General features: G+C 41.4%; 1 protein-coding gene across 3 annotated transcripts; it reads left to right on the top strand.

Annotated features, from left to right (window-relative positions):
• Nucleotides 1-74: 74 nt before the first annotated feature.
• Nucleotides 75-14,957, top strand: LOC311022645 (ubiquitin-associated protein 2-like). 3 transcript variants are annotated; one of them, XM_084024083.1, is made up of 30 exons: nucleotides 75-160; nucleotides 1,588-1,725; nucleotides 2,542-2,619; nucleotides 2,778-2,888; nucleotides 3,080-3,236; nucleotides 3,502-3,579; nucleotides 4,487-4,550; nucleotides 4,785-4,864; nucleotides 5,122-5,174; nucleotides 5,377-5,441; nucleotides 5,609-5,828; nucleotides 5,951-6,206; nucleotides 6,344-6,472; nucleotides 6,759-6,895; nucleotides 7,460-7,707; nucleotides 7,996-8,224; nucleotides 8,372-8,411; nucleotides 8,626-8,746; nucleotides 8,975-9,032; nucleotides 9,234-9,456; nucleotides 9,614-9,705; nucleotides 10,541-10,591; nucleotides 10,879-10,957; nucleotides 11,207-11,395; nucleotides 11,769-11,939; nucleotides 12,751-12,855; nucleotides 12,950-12,982; nucleotides 13,312-13,385; nucleotides 13,659-13,850; nucleotides 14,144-14,957. In XM_084024083.1, exons 2-30 carry the CDS (start codon nucleotides 1,630-1,632, stop codon nucleotides 14,237-14,239), a joined length of 3,525 nt encoding a protein of 1,174 aa, XP_083880209.1. In that variant the 5' UTR covers nucleotides 75-160; nucleotides 1,588-1,629; the 3' UTR covers nucleotides 14,240-14,957. The 3 variants fall into 3 exon arrangements, with proteins under 3 accessions (XP_083880209.1, XP_083880210.1, XP_083880211.1); XM_084024084.1 differs by lacking the exon at nucleotides 12,950-12,982; XM_084024085.1 differs by lacking the exons at nucleotides 12,751-12,855; nucleotides 12,950-12,982.
• The last annotated feature ends 2,595 nt before the right edge of the window (nucleotides 14,958-17,552 follow it).

A 17,552-nucleotide genomic window follows, 5' to 3' on the forward strand; every position in this document is an offset into this window, starting at 1 on the left:
CGCTCCCAGACATGAACGCGCACGTAAGGGCACGGCGTTAAACCACCTGACCGGCTCGGTGGGATTTGGTTGGCAGTATCGGCCTCACTACGTTGAACAACGGCGCGGTGGGTCACGTGACAGCATCTGCTGCTGCTGGGTGAGCGAAGCGTGTTAGCAGGTAAAATAAAGAATAAAGATTTATGGTGCTAATGTTTTCGATTCAAGGGCCCTTTGAACGACCGCGTGTCGTATTGTATAACTTTTCTATTAGTTTAAGTAAAAACAATCGGTTGAATCAGAGAAGCCGTTCGTCTTTTTCGACAGTTAGCTAACAAGCTATTTAGCAAGCTAGCTAGCAAGCGAGCGTTGTATCCGTAAGTTACAGTAGTGCGGCTTTCATTGTATGCGGGCGGGCCGTTCACATGCCGGGGCAGTTAGCATGCTGATATCTGTTGAAGCATTAACACGAACGGGCCACTCGTTTTTCCACAACTTTTCTCCCAACACGCCGTATTACATGCCTAGTATCACATAACAATGAGCATCGGTAGTTGTAAATGTTAATGTAACGCGTTTGTTCGTTTTAGTTTCCTTTCCGCCTGCTGCTATCTTTAGCGGAATTTGCCTCCGATGCTTGCGTTAAGTGACTAACGTTAGCTTTTCTCCTGCTTTACACAAAAGGGTACGTCGTCGCACCTTGTTTATTTGTTTATTACTGAGTCGGTGGTGCCTTGCAAAGAGCCATCTCTTCGGCGAATAGATTAACTAATTGGATGTTCACATTGATAATAGCTTTCCAGTATAATATGACATTTCGACGGTGGAAATCGAGTGTTCATCGCACACGGAACAAAGACGCTAGCTGGCCAGGCCAAAGCTAGCACGGGCTAATGTTCGTTGACCTAGCTAACGCTGATGTGAACGATATCCAGCGCAGCTCATATTTCCACCGAACGTTTACCTAAATAAGGTTAACGTTACATTTCAGCCGCTGACTTTAACCGGACCTTGCTGTCTAACGTTTTTCTATCAGCCAATTTACGGCTGTCAGACAATATGATCACAGCCGGTGGTTCTCATTTGTTGTTTCCCCGTGCTGATTAGCTGTCGTGCTATAAGCTAAAATAATTTCCCGTGATTTATATAATCGAACCCACGCTAATTGTATGCTTGCGATTTCCCGGACGTAGTTCAGTCTGGCATAAAGCCATGTGTCCTCTTTTGTTAGGTTACTTATTAGTGTGATTTGTATTCAAATGTCGAATAGCGGTCGCTATGCTATAAGTGTTGTAATTCTTAATGCCCAAGAAATGCTGGTGCATACTCGGGTGTGTTTTTGTGTGTTAGACGGAGTAGGGGGGGTTGTAAATTGACACCAGGACAGTCCCCTTGGCTGGCTAAATTTAACCAGGGTGGTGTGGGGCGACAGATGGAGTTATAGTCTTACATGGTAGAGCTACTTGACAACAAGTCTGTGTGCTGCTCTACTTGCGTTAGACATTTTTTTCAGTATTATATTTTACTAGGAATTATAACGTTTTTAAACCATCTCACATGTAGATCTATTTTAATTTCCCTCTCTCCCCTCTTTCTCCCTCCCCACAGATTTTTCTATTTTGTACATACATTGTTTTGTATATACTGTATATGATGACTTCAGTGGTCAGCAATCAAGCCCGGGGAACTCGGGACAGAACGCTGCCCACCACCACACAAACGACACAGCCACAGAAACAGATACAGGTGGGTTTTCACCATTGTACATACCGGTAATTGCATTCAAGCATAATTTTCCTGCTCAATTAAAATGGTCTGTTTTTTTTAGTACATTCCGAAGCTGCGCCAGTTAGTTTTGAATGTCAAATAATATTGATAATTGAAAAGAGAACACAGCCACTTTGGACAAAAGCGTCTGCTAAATGACCTAAATGTAAATGAGAAATTTGTAATGAATGTAAAATGTAATGTCACACTCATTTTTTGTATACAGCCTACAATGTAAACCTTCACCAGGACTGAAGCGTCTTCCATTGAAATGAGGGAACCCAGAATATAGTGTCTCAACTTTAAAAGTAAACTTCCATCCATCCTAAGCATTTAGGAGCAGCCACTAGCAACAATTTAGAAAAATTGCCAACCAACTCTCAGCAAACAAAATGAGTACCTCACTCTCCATAGCTGTATGTGAAAGGGGATTCAGCTTTTTAAGCAGGATCCAGATGGCTTAGAGGTAGTATGAGTGATGCGATGTGGGGCAAGCTGATCTTAATGTCACTTCAAGACTGAAGGGCCGATGGATCCATGTTGAGAAGCAGCACAAAAAAAATAACCACAATGGATGAACAAGTGACCAGTGACCTGCTGGATAGATTTTTGGGGTATCTGGGAAGATCATGACAAGAGCTGCACTACTGGTATTTTGTATATCAACAACTGAGGGTTGACATGTTAACTGAATTAACCACTCCTTAAAGTTCCTCGTTGAAGAAAATGAAAAGGAAGAAAGATGCTGTCTGCTCCTGTTGTGTTGTTTCTAACTGAACTCTCTTTGTTTATCAGGCCACAGCAGAACAGATTCGTTTAGCCCAAATGATCTACGACAAAAATGATGCTGACTTTGAAGACAAAGTCAAACAGGTAATGTGTTTGTCAATATACGCATATTTAGACTTAATACATTTTCTGGATCACCAGCATATCATTTTCGAACTCTTGGACATTGAGACCTTCCATTGAATCAATTGATGATCTGACTTAATGCTGTGTTTTTTTGTTTTTGTTTTAAATGCTCACAGCTGATTGAGGTTACTGGGAAGACTCAAGATGAGTGCATGGTAGCCCTCCATGACTGCAACGAAGATGTTAACAGAGCCATCAATTTTTTGCTGGAGAGCACCTCTGACATAGTAAGAGTCCATGTACACATGCGCAAATCCCATTCATATATAGCCATTATTCTTGTGTTTACGTCTTATGGCATTTCCTCTTTGTATTGCAAGAACTAAAACACCATAAACAATGCAAAATTGTACCCACAATATTACTGTATTTAATTTATGTATTTCTTCAACACCATTCTCTGGTTTACCCCTGTTAGAACTCCTGGGAGACTGTGGGGAAGAAGCGTAGCCTTGGGAAAGAAGGAGGACCCTCGGAGATAAAGGAGAGCAGAGAGAAGAAAGGAGAGAGGGAGGGTAGTCGTGGACGTGGGGCTTCTAACAGGAGGGGCAGAGGCATCAGCCGAGGCCGCGAAGGTATGAAATGGAAGAAAGATGTTTGTCCTGTCTGGATTGTGTATGTTTATTGTCAAGTCTGTTGAAATGGTGTTCTCTCTATTTGATGCATCTTTGACACGGATATATTCTGTATTATATGGAATTGTCACAATCGACCTCATTTGTTCAACTCTTTTCCCAGTGCATTTATTTAAAAGGGCTCAGAGGTCTTACTTCCGGTTGAGTATTTATGAGTTATTAATGTCTTAATTTCTGTGTTCCTCTGTTTCTTATTGGATTCCAGGTCGGTTAGAGGAGAATGGGTTTGAGGTGGCTCCTGGAGAGAGAGGGGGAGACCGTGGACGCAGAGGGCGAGGCAGAGGTGAACAATACAGAAAATTACAAATTGAATGTAACTTGTAATTGAATACATTTCCGTTTTGTCAGCAAATTATATTTCCAAAGCTCTTGTCCCATTAAATGTAAAGATAATTAAAAAGAATGCCAGCTAAAATCAGAAGTGGACACTAGATTTGGTTTACACATGTTTGTCTTTGGTAGAAATTTAAAACATCTGCCTTTTATAGGTTTCTTCCATGTTAAGATGTCTATTTTGTCTTAACTGCTACCTTTTTAAATGGGGTCTCAGATGTTGTTTAGCATGTTTTGATGATGTAGCTGGCAACACATCTATTTGTGTCTGCAGGCATTTAGATTATTGCAGCCATCAACATGTGTGGAATGCGCTGAGTCCCCACAGCTGCGTGCATGCGCGTGTGTGTAGTGGGGTGAGGGATGTCGTCAATAAAGAAATTGTAGAGGGTGAAATGGAATAGAATTAATTTTTTTTAATGACAAGGGATTTAGGAATGTCGGGTCAATCAAGACCTCATTCAGAAGAAATTGTGTCAGATGGCTGGATTTATTTATTTATTTATTCTGATGCCAAAATCAGATATTTTGCATTACTTAGAAAGCTTGTCTGTTACCTCAGTGGCCCCTGTTTGTATGTTTTGACATTACACCTATTACAGTATATCGTTCTGGTGTAGTTGACTTCTATCACACTGCACTGTATTAGTTTGTTTGTTGAGCACAATCCAAAAGCAATGCCACAGTTTTTATTTTTTTCCCCCAAACAAAAATTAGAATATTATCTATAAAATGGCAATGTTTTGGTCATTGACATTTGCCAAGCTTTAAAGTCTTTAACATGTTCATAATGAAGAGTTGGGGCTGAAAGGTACCTGTCAGCAGAGGTCATCTGGTTGTTTTGTGTGTGTCCTCAGGGGCAGTGGGTCGCGGTAGAGGAAGAGACGCTGCTGGCAACAGGTTCTCCTCCCAGGGAATGGGGTAAGAATGTCTGCTTAGTGGAAATCTTAAACCTGAAGTAGGATATGGAGGAGGTGATGATGGTGATTACAAGCACATATCTTAAAAAACAAATATGTGGATAAATTAAGTTTCTGAATCTCCTCATACAGTAACAAATGACTAGAGTGCATTCTCTTCAATGTTTGCTCATCTTCTCAACCTCTCATCTTCCCTGTCCTTTTGTCTCTTCTTTCCACTCTCTACTTTTTCCAGCACCTTCAATCCTGCTGACTACACAGCTAACTCTCGAGCTCGCCAGGAGAATTGGGATGGCAACGAACCTGAGGGAGCTGGTAAGGGAAATAACAGAACATAAGATGTCATGTTTTGATATAATTTCCTAAGATTGGTGTAGAATTATCAGCTTAAACGTATTTGCCTTGTCCAGTTCACATGCCCAAAATCAGTGTGAGTTTCCAAATTCAAATGATTAGCTGCCCAAAAAAAGGCAGAAATCAAGTAGAAATGTTAAAATGACTGGATACGGGGGCTTTGATTTTAGGGCCGTATTAAAGCAGGCATGTATGGCTGTACTTCTGTTTTGTCTTAGGACCATGGGGAGCCAATGTGGAAGACTGGGCTTCAGAAGACTGGAGTGAGGACGTAAGGCAGAATGTTTTAATGATCTCAAAATGACTTGCATTGCTTCAGTTTGAGGGCTTAAAGTGTTCACTTTGATTGCTTACAATCTGCACTGGCCTGCCTAACGTCTAAATTATGTCTAGAGACCTTGACCTAATAATAAATACTATTGGTAAATGGTCAGTGATGTAATCTAATGGTGCACTTTCTGTTCTTTTTTCAGTTGTCTGAGACCAAAGTATTCACTGCCTCTTCTCCTTCAGCAAACCACACTATACCTGGACCCAAGTAAGCCATCCTGCCCAAAGATCAGTCAATTTCTAACGCGGCAGAGTAACTTTTTATTTAATCGATGTGGTCTTTGATCTTTTCTTGACTCCACCTCAAACCGTTCTTTTCTTCCACTCTTCACTCCCCCTACTCTTCCTGCTCTCTTGTCTTCTGCTTCCTATCAGTGTGGACCTGACTGGCCTGCTGCCTAAGACTGGGGCTTCTATGGATTCAGACTTGGGGGCGATAGTTGATGGCCCTTCAGCTGAGGATTTGGGCCAAAGCCTAGTGTTTACCAATTCCCACCACAATGGACGCACTGCAACACACAGCTACGCACACGCCACAGCCAACAGCTACGCCCATGCCGCCTCTGCTAATACAACCTATGCACATGCAGCACTGGTACAGACACACTCACACATACACATGTGCAAGCACCAGCAAATGCATACAGGCATCTTAATGTGCCTGGATACTGATGCATTTGTGCATTAATTTCTTGTTCTGTGTCTCTATCCTCCCAGTCCTCAGTCCTGGGTTCTGGTTTTGGACCTCTGAATGCACCTAAGCCAACACCTGTCTCTGACATCAGGACATCAGAGCAGCTCAACGGGCCTCGGCTTGGTCAGAGGGCAAGCCAGATGTTGGCCACCGCAAGCAACATCAATGTTTCCAAAGATGCAGGGCCACCTCCAATACAGAACCCTGTTCCTGCCTGCTCTCCCTCTGTAGAGGCCAAGGCTCAGAGAATGGAGACTGGCCCTGTTACTGCCCAACACTGTAAGTTTGAATTTATAAATGTAAATAAGAAATCTAAGATGTGACAGTCAAATCTTTCTCGTTCTTGATGAGGAAGTAAGAAGTACAGTGCAATGCATAGGTGTATGAATAAATATATTTGTCTGCATTCTCTCCAGTGGAGATAAAGCTTCAACCAGAGCCATCGGCGGTGCTCAGCCAGTTGGCACAGAGGCAGCAACAGTCCATCCATCCCACCACAGAGCCTCTGGGCATGTCACATGCTCCACAGGTCCCCACCCCGCCAGGTAGGCCTCCAGGAACAAATCACACCTTAAAAAAAAGTCTTCTGGCTTGTAATTGGACTGTAACCACCTATGGAAATAACACTGGACATATTTGACTATTAGTAAAACTAATATGATGGCTACAGAGTTCATATCAGCACACAATAAAGTTGAGGCAGGGCCTTCTTTGCTAAAGAAATTAGTCTAATTAATTAATATTTTGTGGTAACACCATGGCAGTATTAACATAATCATGTCTTGCTCTGACAATTATTGTGATCTTCCTAACGACATCAATCTCCTACAGGTCACGAGTCCTCCGTCCCCCCTGTGGGAGATGGAGCTTCTCCAGGAATAAAGTTGCCATGCATGGAGCCTTCCATCACAGAACCCCCTCAGCGGCAGCTAAAGACACAGAGACGCAGAGTGCCTCCTCCCTCAAAAGTAAGCTCTTCTTTATCTGTATATATGTCAACCTTTTCATCAAGCATAACAAGTGACATAACCTCCATGCAAAAATAACGGAAGAACGTCGCATGCCACACATGGTAGAAGTCTTCAATAATTTCTGCTCTCATGTGTGTGACGAGCTGAATGAACAGGAAAAAACGCTATGACATACGCTGTGTTTTGATGTATGTGCGTGCTGCGTCTGTCCTCCACTCTGTCAGTGTTTCTCACAGAACACGGATGTAGCATGTGGCTAAAGAATTGCAAATGGGGGCTTGAGCAATATGTGAACTGTTCAAAGATGTGAGCCCAAGAGTCTTGTGCATTTATTTCAGTTTAGTTGATAATAGTTATTATCTTCAATTATCTTCCTGGCGTTCACAGAAGCTTCTGGAACTGTCAATCCTTGGTGATACTCTCAAAGGGATGCATGTTTATACTGTCTGGTGGACGCGTTCCACATGCATAGTAAATAGTTAAGGGAAGAAGTCCCAATAGGTACGTGAAGTGACAACAAATTGCTTGTACAGTGATGTCAACACATCTTTGTCTTCTCAGATCCCGTCGTCAGCAGTGGAGATGCCAGGCTCAGCAGATATACCTGGCCTGAATGTACAGTTTGGGGCTCTTGACTTTGGGTCTGAGGCTGGAACTGGAGCCATAGACATGGCACAGACGGAGGCGGCCAGGGAACAAGCCCAGGCTCAGGGCCCAGCTCCAGCAGCTCCAGTACCCATGCATGTCCCTACTGCCGTTTCCATGCAGCAGCCTCAGAGCAGTCTGTTCTCCAAGCCAGGAGCTGTGAGGTGTGTATGAGATGTTTTGAGTTGGTGTTGATATAAGTAATTTGGCATATATAGTCTTTTACATGTACACATTTATGCTTGGGTCCAGCCAAACATCTTGAGACATGTGAAAAGAAGAAACACAATTTATAAACATGATGGAAGGATTGAGAGACTGTCATAGAAACTGCGTGTTTAAATTAAACTAGTAATAATACATCCCAACTTCTTTTGAATTATCTGTGTTAATTATGTTTATCCATCTTTTCCCATCCCCCTCATCTTTCTGCCCTGTGAACACATGAGCAGCATACCCACTTTACCAATGGCTGTGTCAGATCCCAGCTTCCCTTCACCATCCTTGGGCTTACCCAGTGCCACGCCCTCCCCCTCTATGGGTCTTCCCAGTGCAGCCGCTCCACCCTCTTCGACAGCCCCTACCGCAGCCAGCCGTGTGGAGAGCAGTGGACCAAGGTCCCTGCCACCTCATCTGGGCTTCTCTCAGAGCAAAGATGTCCCTTCAGCCGCTGCTCTCACAGTGAGGATAAATCTTTTATCTATATATGCATAAGGGACCCAAAAGACAAGAGGATGTTGATTAACTGCTGACTGACAATTATTTCTTGAAAGTTCAGTGTCGACTTAATACTTGATAAAAAGCGGACATAATTTTCTCTTGTTATAGAATGGCTACAGTGGAATGAAGACACAGATCACACAGGACAGTAAGTACATTCAGCAAATGGAGTGGCCAGTCAAATCCAATAAGATGAATATTGATTACTGAATGCATGTAATAGCAAGTAGAAAGAGTCCTTTCAGTGAGTTTTATAAAAACTTAATTTAAAAAAAAAAAAGTATTCCTCCTCTCACAATAAGTTTGTTACATCAACACAAAGATTTACTCCACATTAATTTCTTGTTTTTCTTTTAAACCAGCTACATCATCATCTAGAACAGTCAAAACTGAGTCTCCTGTGATGACAAGTGACACTGGCCACCACATCCCCTCCCCTACAGTGACACCTTCCCACTCGACATCCATCCCCTCGCTCAGCAGGTAAATAATGGACACACTGTGGTGTATTATATTACATATTGATATAAAAAATCTGTGTGTCCGCTCTGATGGGAGATAATGATGGTTACAAGCACATATCTTAAGACTTTTATGTCGAAATATCATTCACTGAATCTCCCACCCTGCTACAAATGCTTCCTTTGTAAATTACTTTTGTCACTTTGTCAGATTTAAGCATACTGACAGAATTTCTTTTACTCTTTTTAGTCACGTGACAAGTACTCACTCAACTGGATCGGTCCTCGCCCAAAGCTCCTCCCTTACGGTGAGTGTCTTCATACTTGCATGCAGAAACAAGATGACTAACACTGCAGTTGTGGTTTAAAGAAAAAAAAAAAAAAAGGTGTGGCATATTAGCTGAACAATTAAGACATTTATGAAGATATTCATGCTTTCCCTTGATCTACAATACAGTTGCTGGTTCTCTTCTCACACACTCTTTCTGCTCTTGTCCTGTTAATACCAGATGAGTAACGAAGAGAGCAGTGGTAGCAGCAACCTCCATGCGTTTTCATCGTCGTCGTCCAACCAAGCTGCCAATTCCATTCCTTCAGCTCCCCTTGCTGTCAGCAGCTCAATCACCAATGGTCTGCACCTATCTGGGGCACCAGGACTAACTCCTAATTGCACAAACGCCACAATGTCAGCTGCAGGCAACCGCACTGCAGCCCTGCTCACCGCCACCTCTGGTAGGCTCATAGTACATTTCTTCTTGTAATCAGGCTGGTTTGAGACTCAACTAAGACTATACAGATCTATATAAATTATGTACAAATATAAACCACAAGATAATTTATTAATTAATACCCATAATGTCAAGTCAAAAATACTTTTCTCCTCTGTCAGGTAAAGCTCCTCCCAACTTGGCCCAAGGAGTGCCACCTCTTCTCGCCAACCAGTACATCATGGGCCCTGGTGGCTTGCTCCCTGCTTACCCAGTAAATATACATTTTTTTCAAATGCAAATTTCCTCATTTTTTAATTACTTGTTTGTGTATTAATGAATCCCCTGGGTTTTTATGAGAAGAAAGGGTTGTATCACTGCACCTTAAGAGACCAACATACACAAAATTGTTCAGCATCTTCATTCTGTCGACAATCTCAAAGATGTTAGAAGTCAAAGATAATTGATAGTTTTGCAACACGGGTTTCAACATTGAAATGCAGCCCATTTGCGACGCAAGGAAAACATGACAAAATCAAAAACACTACTGCATTTTATGAATTTACATCAGGAGGAATTTAAACTGCAGCGATAAAACAATACTCTGTCCAGATAATATGGCCGGCATCTTAACATAAAAAAAATCAATGCATGCACCGTCATGGCTGCCAACTCTGCCAGACGGGTGAACTGGGGACTCGGTTGTATGTTTTGCGCATTCACTGCAGCTTGCAATAAATGATGGATTAAACCATCAGGTGTGCATCAGGTCATCGTTTCAGCACCATACACCCCTAAATTATCATCCCTAATTTGTAAGGTTTCATGTAAATAAAGGAGCCCTGTATTTACCATGAGTGAATACACTGAATTAAACATTTATGACAGTGAGTTAACTCCTTATTCTGTGGAGCTTCTCAGTGTTGATGATGACTGATGTTTTAGTAGGTTCTGATCAAACATGACGTTCATGAAACGAACTGAGACACTGACTAAAACTGCATAGAAGCTAAAAATGGCTAGAAGATAAAACAAAGAGGTTTAGTAGAGACACTAACATTGTGCTATATTATTACCAATTCGTCTCTCCATTATCTTTATTTCAACAGCAGATCTATGGATACGAGGACTTGCAAATGCTGCAATCTCGCCTTCCTATGGTGAGTCTTATTCTGCCGTGTGCCCTGCTGCATATTACTGTGATTGTAGTATTTTTGTAAATCAGCGTTGGGCTTTTGAGTATGTTTCCTCTATATTACGGAAGTGCTACATTGAGTAAAGTAACTACTCAGAATCTTTATTCTCTTCTACCTCATGGTAATATCACAACATTTACAAAGTAGCAATCTGGACTGTACTGATTGAAAAAGCAGGAAAATGAGGAAGGCTATGTCTAGCATTTTAAATAAATAAAAAATTAAACGTTTTTCTCTCTCTTTGCACACAGGATTATTACGGTGTAACATTCCCTGGTACTACGGCTACAATGCCTGGAAGAGAGAGCATGGCCAATAATCCATATACTGGTAAGTCAGGTGTTGCGTTGAACTAAGTTGCCATGTCTACCCCATTATGTTCCAAGATAGCTTGTTAGCTCACACTGAAATTAAAACAATTGACAGATGAACTCTCACTTTCATGAAACCGCACATCTGTCTGTTAATTCCACTTTTCATTTAATGTGTTGCAGTCATCAACATGGAGATCATAAAAATCATGTTAGCTAAGATAGAAAAAGGAATTTTCAATTTAGTCTACCATAATTTTCTTTCCAGGTGAAGCGACAAAGTTTGGCAGGAATGATGCGTCGTCTCCAGCTCCTCCAACCAGCATGTCTACAGCCGGGGTGCAGTCACAGCCCCAGCAGGCACCACAGGCAGGAACACAGGGCCAGAACCAGGGTCAGCAAACACAAAACCAGGCCTTCCTCAATCCCCCTCTGCCCCCTGGCTACGGGTACACTGGTAAGGAAAAGTAAAGTTATGTTTAATGACGTGGATGTTTGCCAAATTTATTTCCAGTCACCTCATCCATGCCGTTAATATTTTCGGCTAATTCAAATTCCAAGCTACCTTTGTTCCTCTTTATTTTTGTCTTGTGCAAATGTTCATAAGGAGTCTGTTGATATAAGTACTTGAGAATTCCTAGTTTTCTGCTTGCACAGCCCAATGCTTTACGATTATTTTCAAATTAAACAAAAGTGTTTTTTACATAAATGTGGACACAAAGTAAGTTTGCGTGGACGATACAAAAGAGCCCTCCCTCATTGTTGCATAAAGACAGTTTCCAAGCGATCTGCTGTCACTGAACTTGAATTATTGTTTTATCATTTCGAAGGTCTGCCGTACTACGCTGGTATGCCGGGGGTTCCCTCAGCTTTCCAGTACGGCCCCACTGTCTTTGTGCCTCCTGCTTCGGCCAAGCAACCTGCAATGGGCCTGGCCAACCCCTCCAATCAGTACCATCAACAGCATCAGCCCAGTTACGGGCAGCATGCATATGGCGCAGGTAAGACCAGGACAAAATAAGAGCTGACTGATGTGGGTTTCAGACAATTAACACAGCATACAATTGTTTCCAGAGTCAAGTAAATAACTTTAGATGTGAAGGTAGTTTTAATTCAGTTTGTGAATTACATTGAACTGACATAGGCCTGTGCATGTCGCTTTGAACTATGACAGTACAGGTTTATCTATAATTATTACTGGTAAACTATCATAGTAACACAAACTGTCACAGCAAGTTGTCACAACGAAGTGGTGTAGATTTGATCGACTTCAACAGGTTGAGTTATGGTGACATTAGTGGGTCATCTGGTCACTTCTGTCGATGCTCAAGCTAGTGTCTTGTTGATTTTGAAAATTTCAGCAAGAATGACCTTGTTATCCATCTTGCCAACTGTTTTTGATGAGTACACGTATTGTGAGAGAGATGTGTATCTACAGAGATATTGGCATAAATACAGTGTGGAGAGTTTAGACGGAGGCAAAAGAGAATTGTTTTCTACCTTATTACATGTACACCAAATGCTGCATGTGCGTGTGGAATTGGGCCTGTGTGTTTTTTGCTTGTGCTGCATGCATAGCTCAAACCCCCTGCTGAAATTGGACACGGCTCAATATAGACACAGCTGCCATTTTAGTCAGGTTACCTTACTGCCTCTCTCTCCCCTGCCCCCCTCTTTTCTCTTTCCATCCTTTCCTGTTCCTTTTCTTCTCCTCACCTCTTCTGTTTCCTGTCTTTCTCTTCCTACCCCTCTCCCCTCACCTTTGCTCGCTCTGCCTCCTCTTCTTCTGTACTCCTCCTCCTCCTCCTTCAGCCTTTGATGACCTATCTCAAGCCCACGGTGGGGAGTACAGTAAGGGAGGGTACGGAGGCTCTGCCCAATCACAGGCCAAGTCGGCGGGCGGCGGCCCAGGGAAAGGTACACACACATCACATGCGCGCATGCTCTAACAACACAGTCAAAGTCAGTGGGCATTTCCCTGTGGGAAAAACAGATGTACTCACAATTGCAGATGATTCTACAGTCGAGAGTGTTCTGGAGAAAGGTGTGTATATGCACATGTGTGATTGTGCTCTGATGTGCACATAAATGGATACATGCAAAAGATTGGCAATGTGAGAAACATGCCTCTGTGCCTCCTCACTTAATATGCTTCAACCTACTGGCTGGCCCCCCTTCTACTAACCGTGGAAATTAACATTCAGTGCTTAATATTCAGTCATAATCAGTGAAGTGATTATGTGTTAACCGCTTTACTTTCTTCTGTCTATTGTTTTCTTTCCCTTTTTTTTGCTTTCCTCCCTTCTCTCATTCCAAACTTTGCCTTTCTTTCTTTCTTTCTTCCCTATTCCCTCCTTTTCATTCTCCTCTCAGCACCAGGACTCTCAGGATCTGGTACCGGTGGAGGGGTGCCTGACATGGGAGGTTCAATCTACAGCAAAACTCAGGTGAGTTGTCCTGTTGTAAGCCTCTGATTAGCTCAAGACATAATGCATATTCTTGTTAGATAATAATAGTCATAAGTAACACCTGTGTGACACTTTCAGCAAATGTCTCAATCAATCAATGTCTATTGTCTACGCATCAACAGTGCATCACATTGAATATGCCTTTAACTAAAATTATAAATTAAGCAATTTATTTCTAGACCTATTGTACATGCATGTCTGTAATTAAGTTGAGCAGTATTTGCAACCCTGTCTTCTCTTGGTTGTCCTCAGTCATTTGACAAGCAGGGCTTCCACACGGGGACACCACCTCCCTTCAGCCTGCCTTCAGCGCTGGGGGGAACTGGACCCCTGAACCCTGGGGGTGCTCCTGGCTATGCCCCTGCTCCCTTCCTGCATATCTTGCCACCACACCAACAGCCGCACTCTCAGCTGCTACACCATCACCTCACACAGGATGGACAGGTAAGCTGACGTGACTTTGGATCAATCGCATTCTGCCCACCCACAGCCTCTCAACATAAGTTTGCATCATTGAATCTTATGTGATTTTGTCCATTGTGTTAGACACCCATGTTCTCTGAAAAGCTGTGACATCAGCCTGGTGTCTAAAGGTCTTTATAAACGGTGCGATCGTGGCATATTTTTGACTCCTTTCCGTGATTATGGTGGAATCTAATAAACGTCCTGGTTATATTTAAATAAACATGATACATTGTTTTAAACATGAACTGAATTTACTTTTATTTTCTTTGCAGGGTGGTCCCGGTCAGCGTAATCAATCAAGCAGCATGCAGCAGAAGCCCCAAGGCAGCAAGTCCAGCTATGGCAGCTCCCCCTACTGGGCCAACTGAGGAATGCTTTCCACTACCCACTCTCCCAAAAGGCTGTGTGCGTGTGTGTGAAGCTAAAACAAAAAACAGAAACACACTACCCTCACAATGAGCAACCTTGGGCCTCCTTGCCCTGCTCGCCCCCCACCCCCACAAGTCCTCATAAGTCTTTTGGGTTCTCTCTTCCCCCCTTTTCAAAATTGGTTGTACATGTAAGATATTTATGTATGTATTTATATATATATACTGTATATGTAATAGTAGAACATGAAATGTGGTTGCTGCATTTTATTTTTGAAGGACTTTTTGTTTACTTTTTTCAAAACTGCAGGAAAAGATGTTACATTAATACAGAAAGATAATAATGGTGAGAACGAGTTAAGAGGAATGATCTAAAACTTCCTGTAAGAAACCAGAAAAAAGGAAAAGAAGAGAGCTATAGCACTGATTGCGTATGAGGACATTTCAGAGGGGGGTGGGGTTTATAATAACTAACTGCATCTGTGTAGTATTTTTTTCTTTTTTATACATAACTTCCTGAATGACCAGGCTTATCCCCAAACTTAATTTTGTTGCTTCCTGTTTTCTCCTTCTGACTCTCCCTCCCTTGTTTTGGGGGACTACTCTCCTTGTGTCAATACCTTCCCTTTTAAAGACAGACCTGAGCATCTAAATTTTATATTTTAATTTAATTTTAACCCTGATTTCCCTCGAAATAAAAGTTCTGAGCAGTTGGAAATCTGACTTGTCTGAGTTTTTAACATTTTTTAATTGTATGTATTTGTGCTAGTTTTTTTCTTATTTAATCTTCCAATGTCGGAGAGGTTAAGTAATTCTACAGGAACTTGCATCCACTCAACCTGAACAGTTTGAAGAGAAAAAGAGTTGGAAAAAAAAAAGGGAATGACTGTATATCTGTGTATTGTTAGAAGGAAACGTTCCCTTACAGGTGCCTGTAATTGTAATGAAACTAAATACATTTTTAAATCTTAAAGCAGATTTGGATATGACTAAACACCAGAACGAATTTCTAATCAAAACGTTAAAATATATACTGAACTCGAACCAAATCTGCAACTAAGTTTACAAAACATCACATTTTCAAGCAAGTGATAAATTGGTAATTATCATCGCAAACTTGACAGGTGCAGCCCCATTTCTTTTGGTCTGTGTGGTTTAAAAGTAGATCTATACTTGGTTCTATAGGACTTGCGGATTTGATCTTGCCATCATTTGTGGATTTGTACTTCTGACCTGTTGACTTTTTTACGATATGATCAATGTAAACAAATGGGGCGATAATTAACCAATTTTCAAACAGCTCATTAATTCAATCTTTTATTTTAAATTCATGTCTTGGGTCCCAACCCCCCAAATACTTTCATGAAACTGAAACGGGCATTTTTTGTAATCTCACTGCTATATCTGTTTTGTGTAATAGTCTATTAAACGAGTTGGCCATATGGAAACCCAGCTTGAGTGAGACACAGGTGGCTCCATCATAAGACACCTCTTTTTCCCTTGAAATGCATATTCTATGAAGCTATTAATAGAAATATTAACTACTAAATAAATGGAAAATACATTTTAACATTCAGATTTAGAATTTGTGCTGAATTTCTGAATAACACAATCGCAGTCACTATGATGGGACAGGTCTGCAGAAAAAGGTGAATAGATGTGGAAAGACAACAGTTTGTTCATTAAACTGGGATATCACCTTCTGTTTTTGATTGTCACAGCACAATTTGCTATTTTGAGAGAAGCAGTAATGCAGGAGAATTGTTAAATCTGTCAAGGAACTAAAACACCGTGCTTGACTGCGCCTCATCCAGATGGATTTTTATTTTAGATGACAAATGTAGTTTAATAATCTCACGAGCGTTGATGTTCACCATCAGATCATTTCTGTTTCTAGTTGTGGTAAAGTTCCTTTTTGTTAACTGCGATTTGTTGTTGTAATTGTATCTATTTTTAAATTGTATTAGTTTTATTAAAAGGCCACCATCAAATATTACAGCATCCGTTGACACGTGGATATTGAACCCTTTGGATGCATTCCATCTTAGACACGTATTTGTGATCATCACATGCATTCCCAATAATACAAAGATATCACACATGTTCTTTGCATATTATTTGATTTATGTCAAGGATGTTCAAAGATTGGACCTGTATGAAATGAGGTCAATGTTGACCAAAATATATATGAAAATATATTATAGATATAGTATTGAAACTATCAAAGAACTAGTTAAGCAACTAAGCAAAGTTTCAGTTACATTTGCCTTAAACCTTCTCTATATCATATTCAGAGCATTCAGCACAACTATTAGTAAAGATACATGTTTGTGAAGCTTTATTGTAGCCAACTGGATGTGTTTTAGGTTTTTGAGGACGTTTGGCCTCTCATCAAAAGGCTCAACATCAAGGACAGGGTAGTAATGTTTACCTGGGTGGAGAATGAAGTCACTCTCCCTCTGTGTGTGTGAAGTAATCCCAGTTGCTCTATGCTTTATTTATATGCCTTTCAGTGCATGCCCCACTGGCGAGCTCACAGCTGCTGCCCTGCACTGCATACAGAGCACATTTGCTTGAACCACATGCATTGAAGGATTGTGTGTTTGAACGCTGACATTTTGTGGATTATTTCAGCACCCTCAGCACTTCTTTTCAGTGTAAACCTAGCAGGCTTTGCTGATAATTGCATCGTCAAATGTAGCACCCAACCTACAGTTCCCCCAGGTAATAAAACGGTTAGCTCTGCTCCGTTGCTGATGTTAATCCTGTTAGGGCTGTTTGCTGCTAGCCGCCGACTCACCCCGCCATGTGGAGAGTGATGTGGAGGCTCTGACTTTCGAATATTGTACCTTTAAAATTAAATTCCTTATCTAATATTGAGTATACGGTTCCAGTACAGATAATGGAATCAGGAATTAAGAGTACCAGTGCACCAGTAAACATGTAAATGGACACAAATCATTGTTCAATTGCAATCTCCTATGTGTAATCTCATCGGTCACCATTAGATGGCAATGTATGGCTATGTTTCATGAAGTCGATTGCTCAGTGGCAGCTCTCAGGTACAAAGAAATGAAATCCTCTGTTTCAGGGGATACCCTTATGCTGCAAAACATTGAACCGGGTATTGATTACAGCCGTGAGTCATATTTGGACACAAGAACATTGAACAAACTTTTTAAACACATGCAATGCATGAATTAAAAGTAAACCAGTCAAACAAGTATGTGTTGACCCCTGTGACAATGACTTAACTTTAGATAATCAAACAGTTCTCACATTATTTGACTTGTTTTGAACTGTTCGTTTAACT

Source organism: Eutrigla gurnardus, assembly GCF_963514095.1.
Source record: "Eutrigla gurnardus genome assembly, chromosome: 13".
Classification (NCBI taxonomy): Eukaryota; Metazoa; Chordata; class Actinopteri; order Perciformes; family Triglidae; genus Eutrigla; species Eutrigla gurnardus.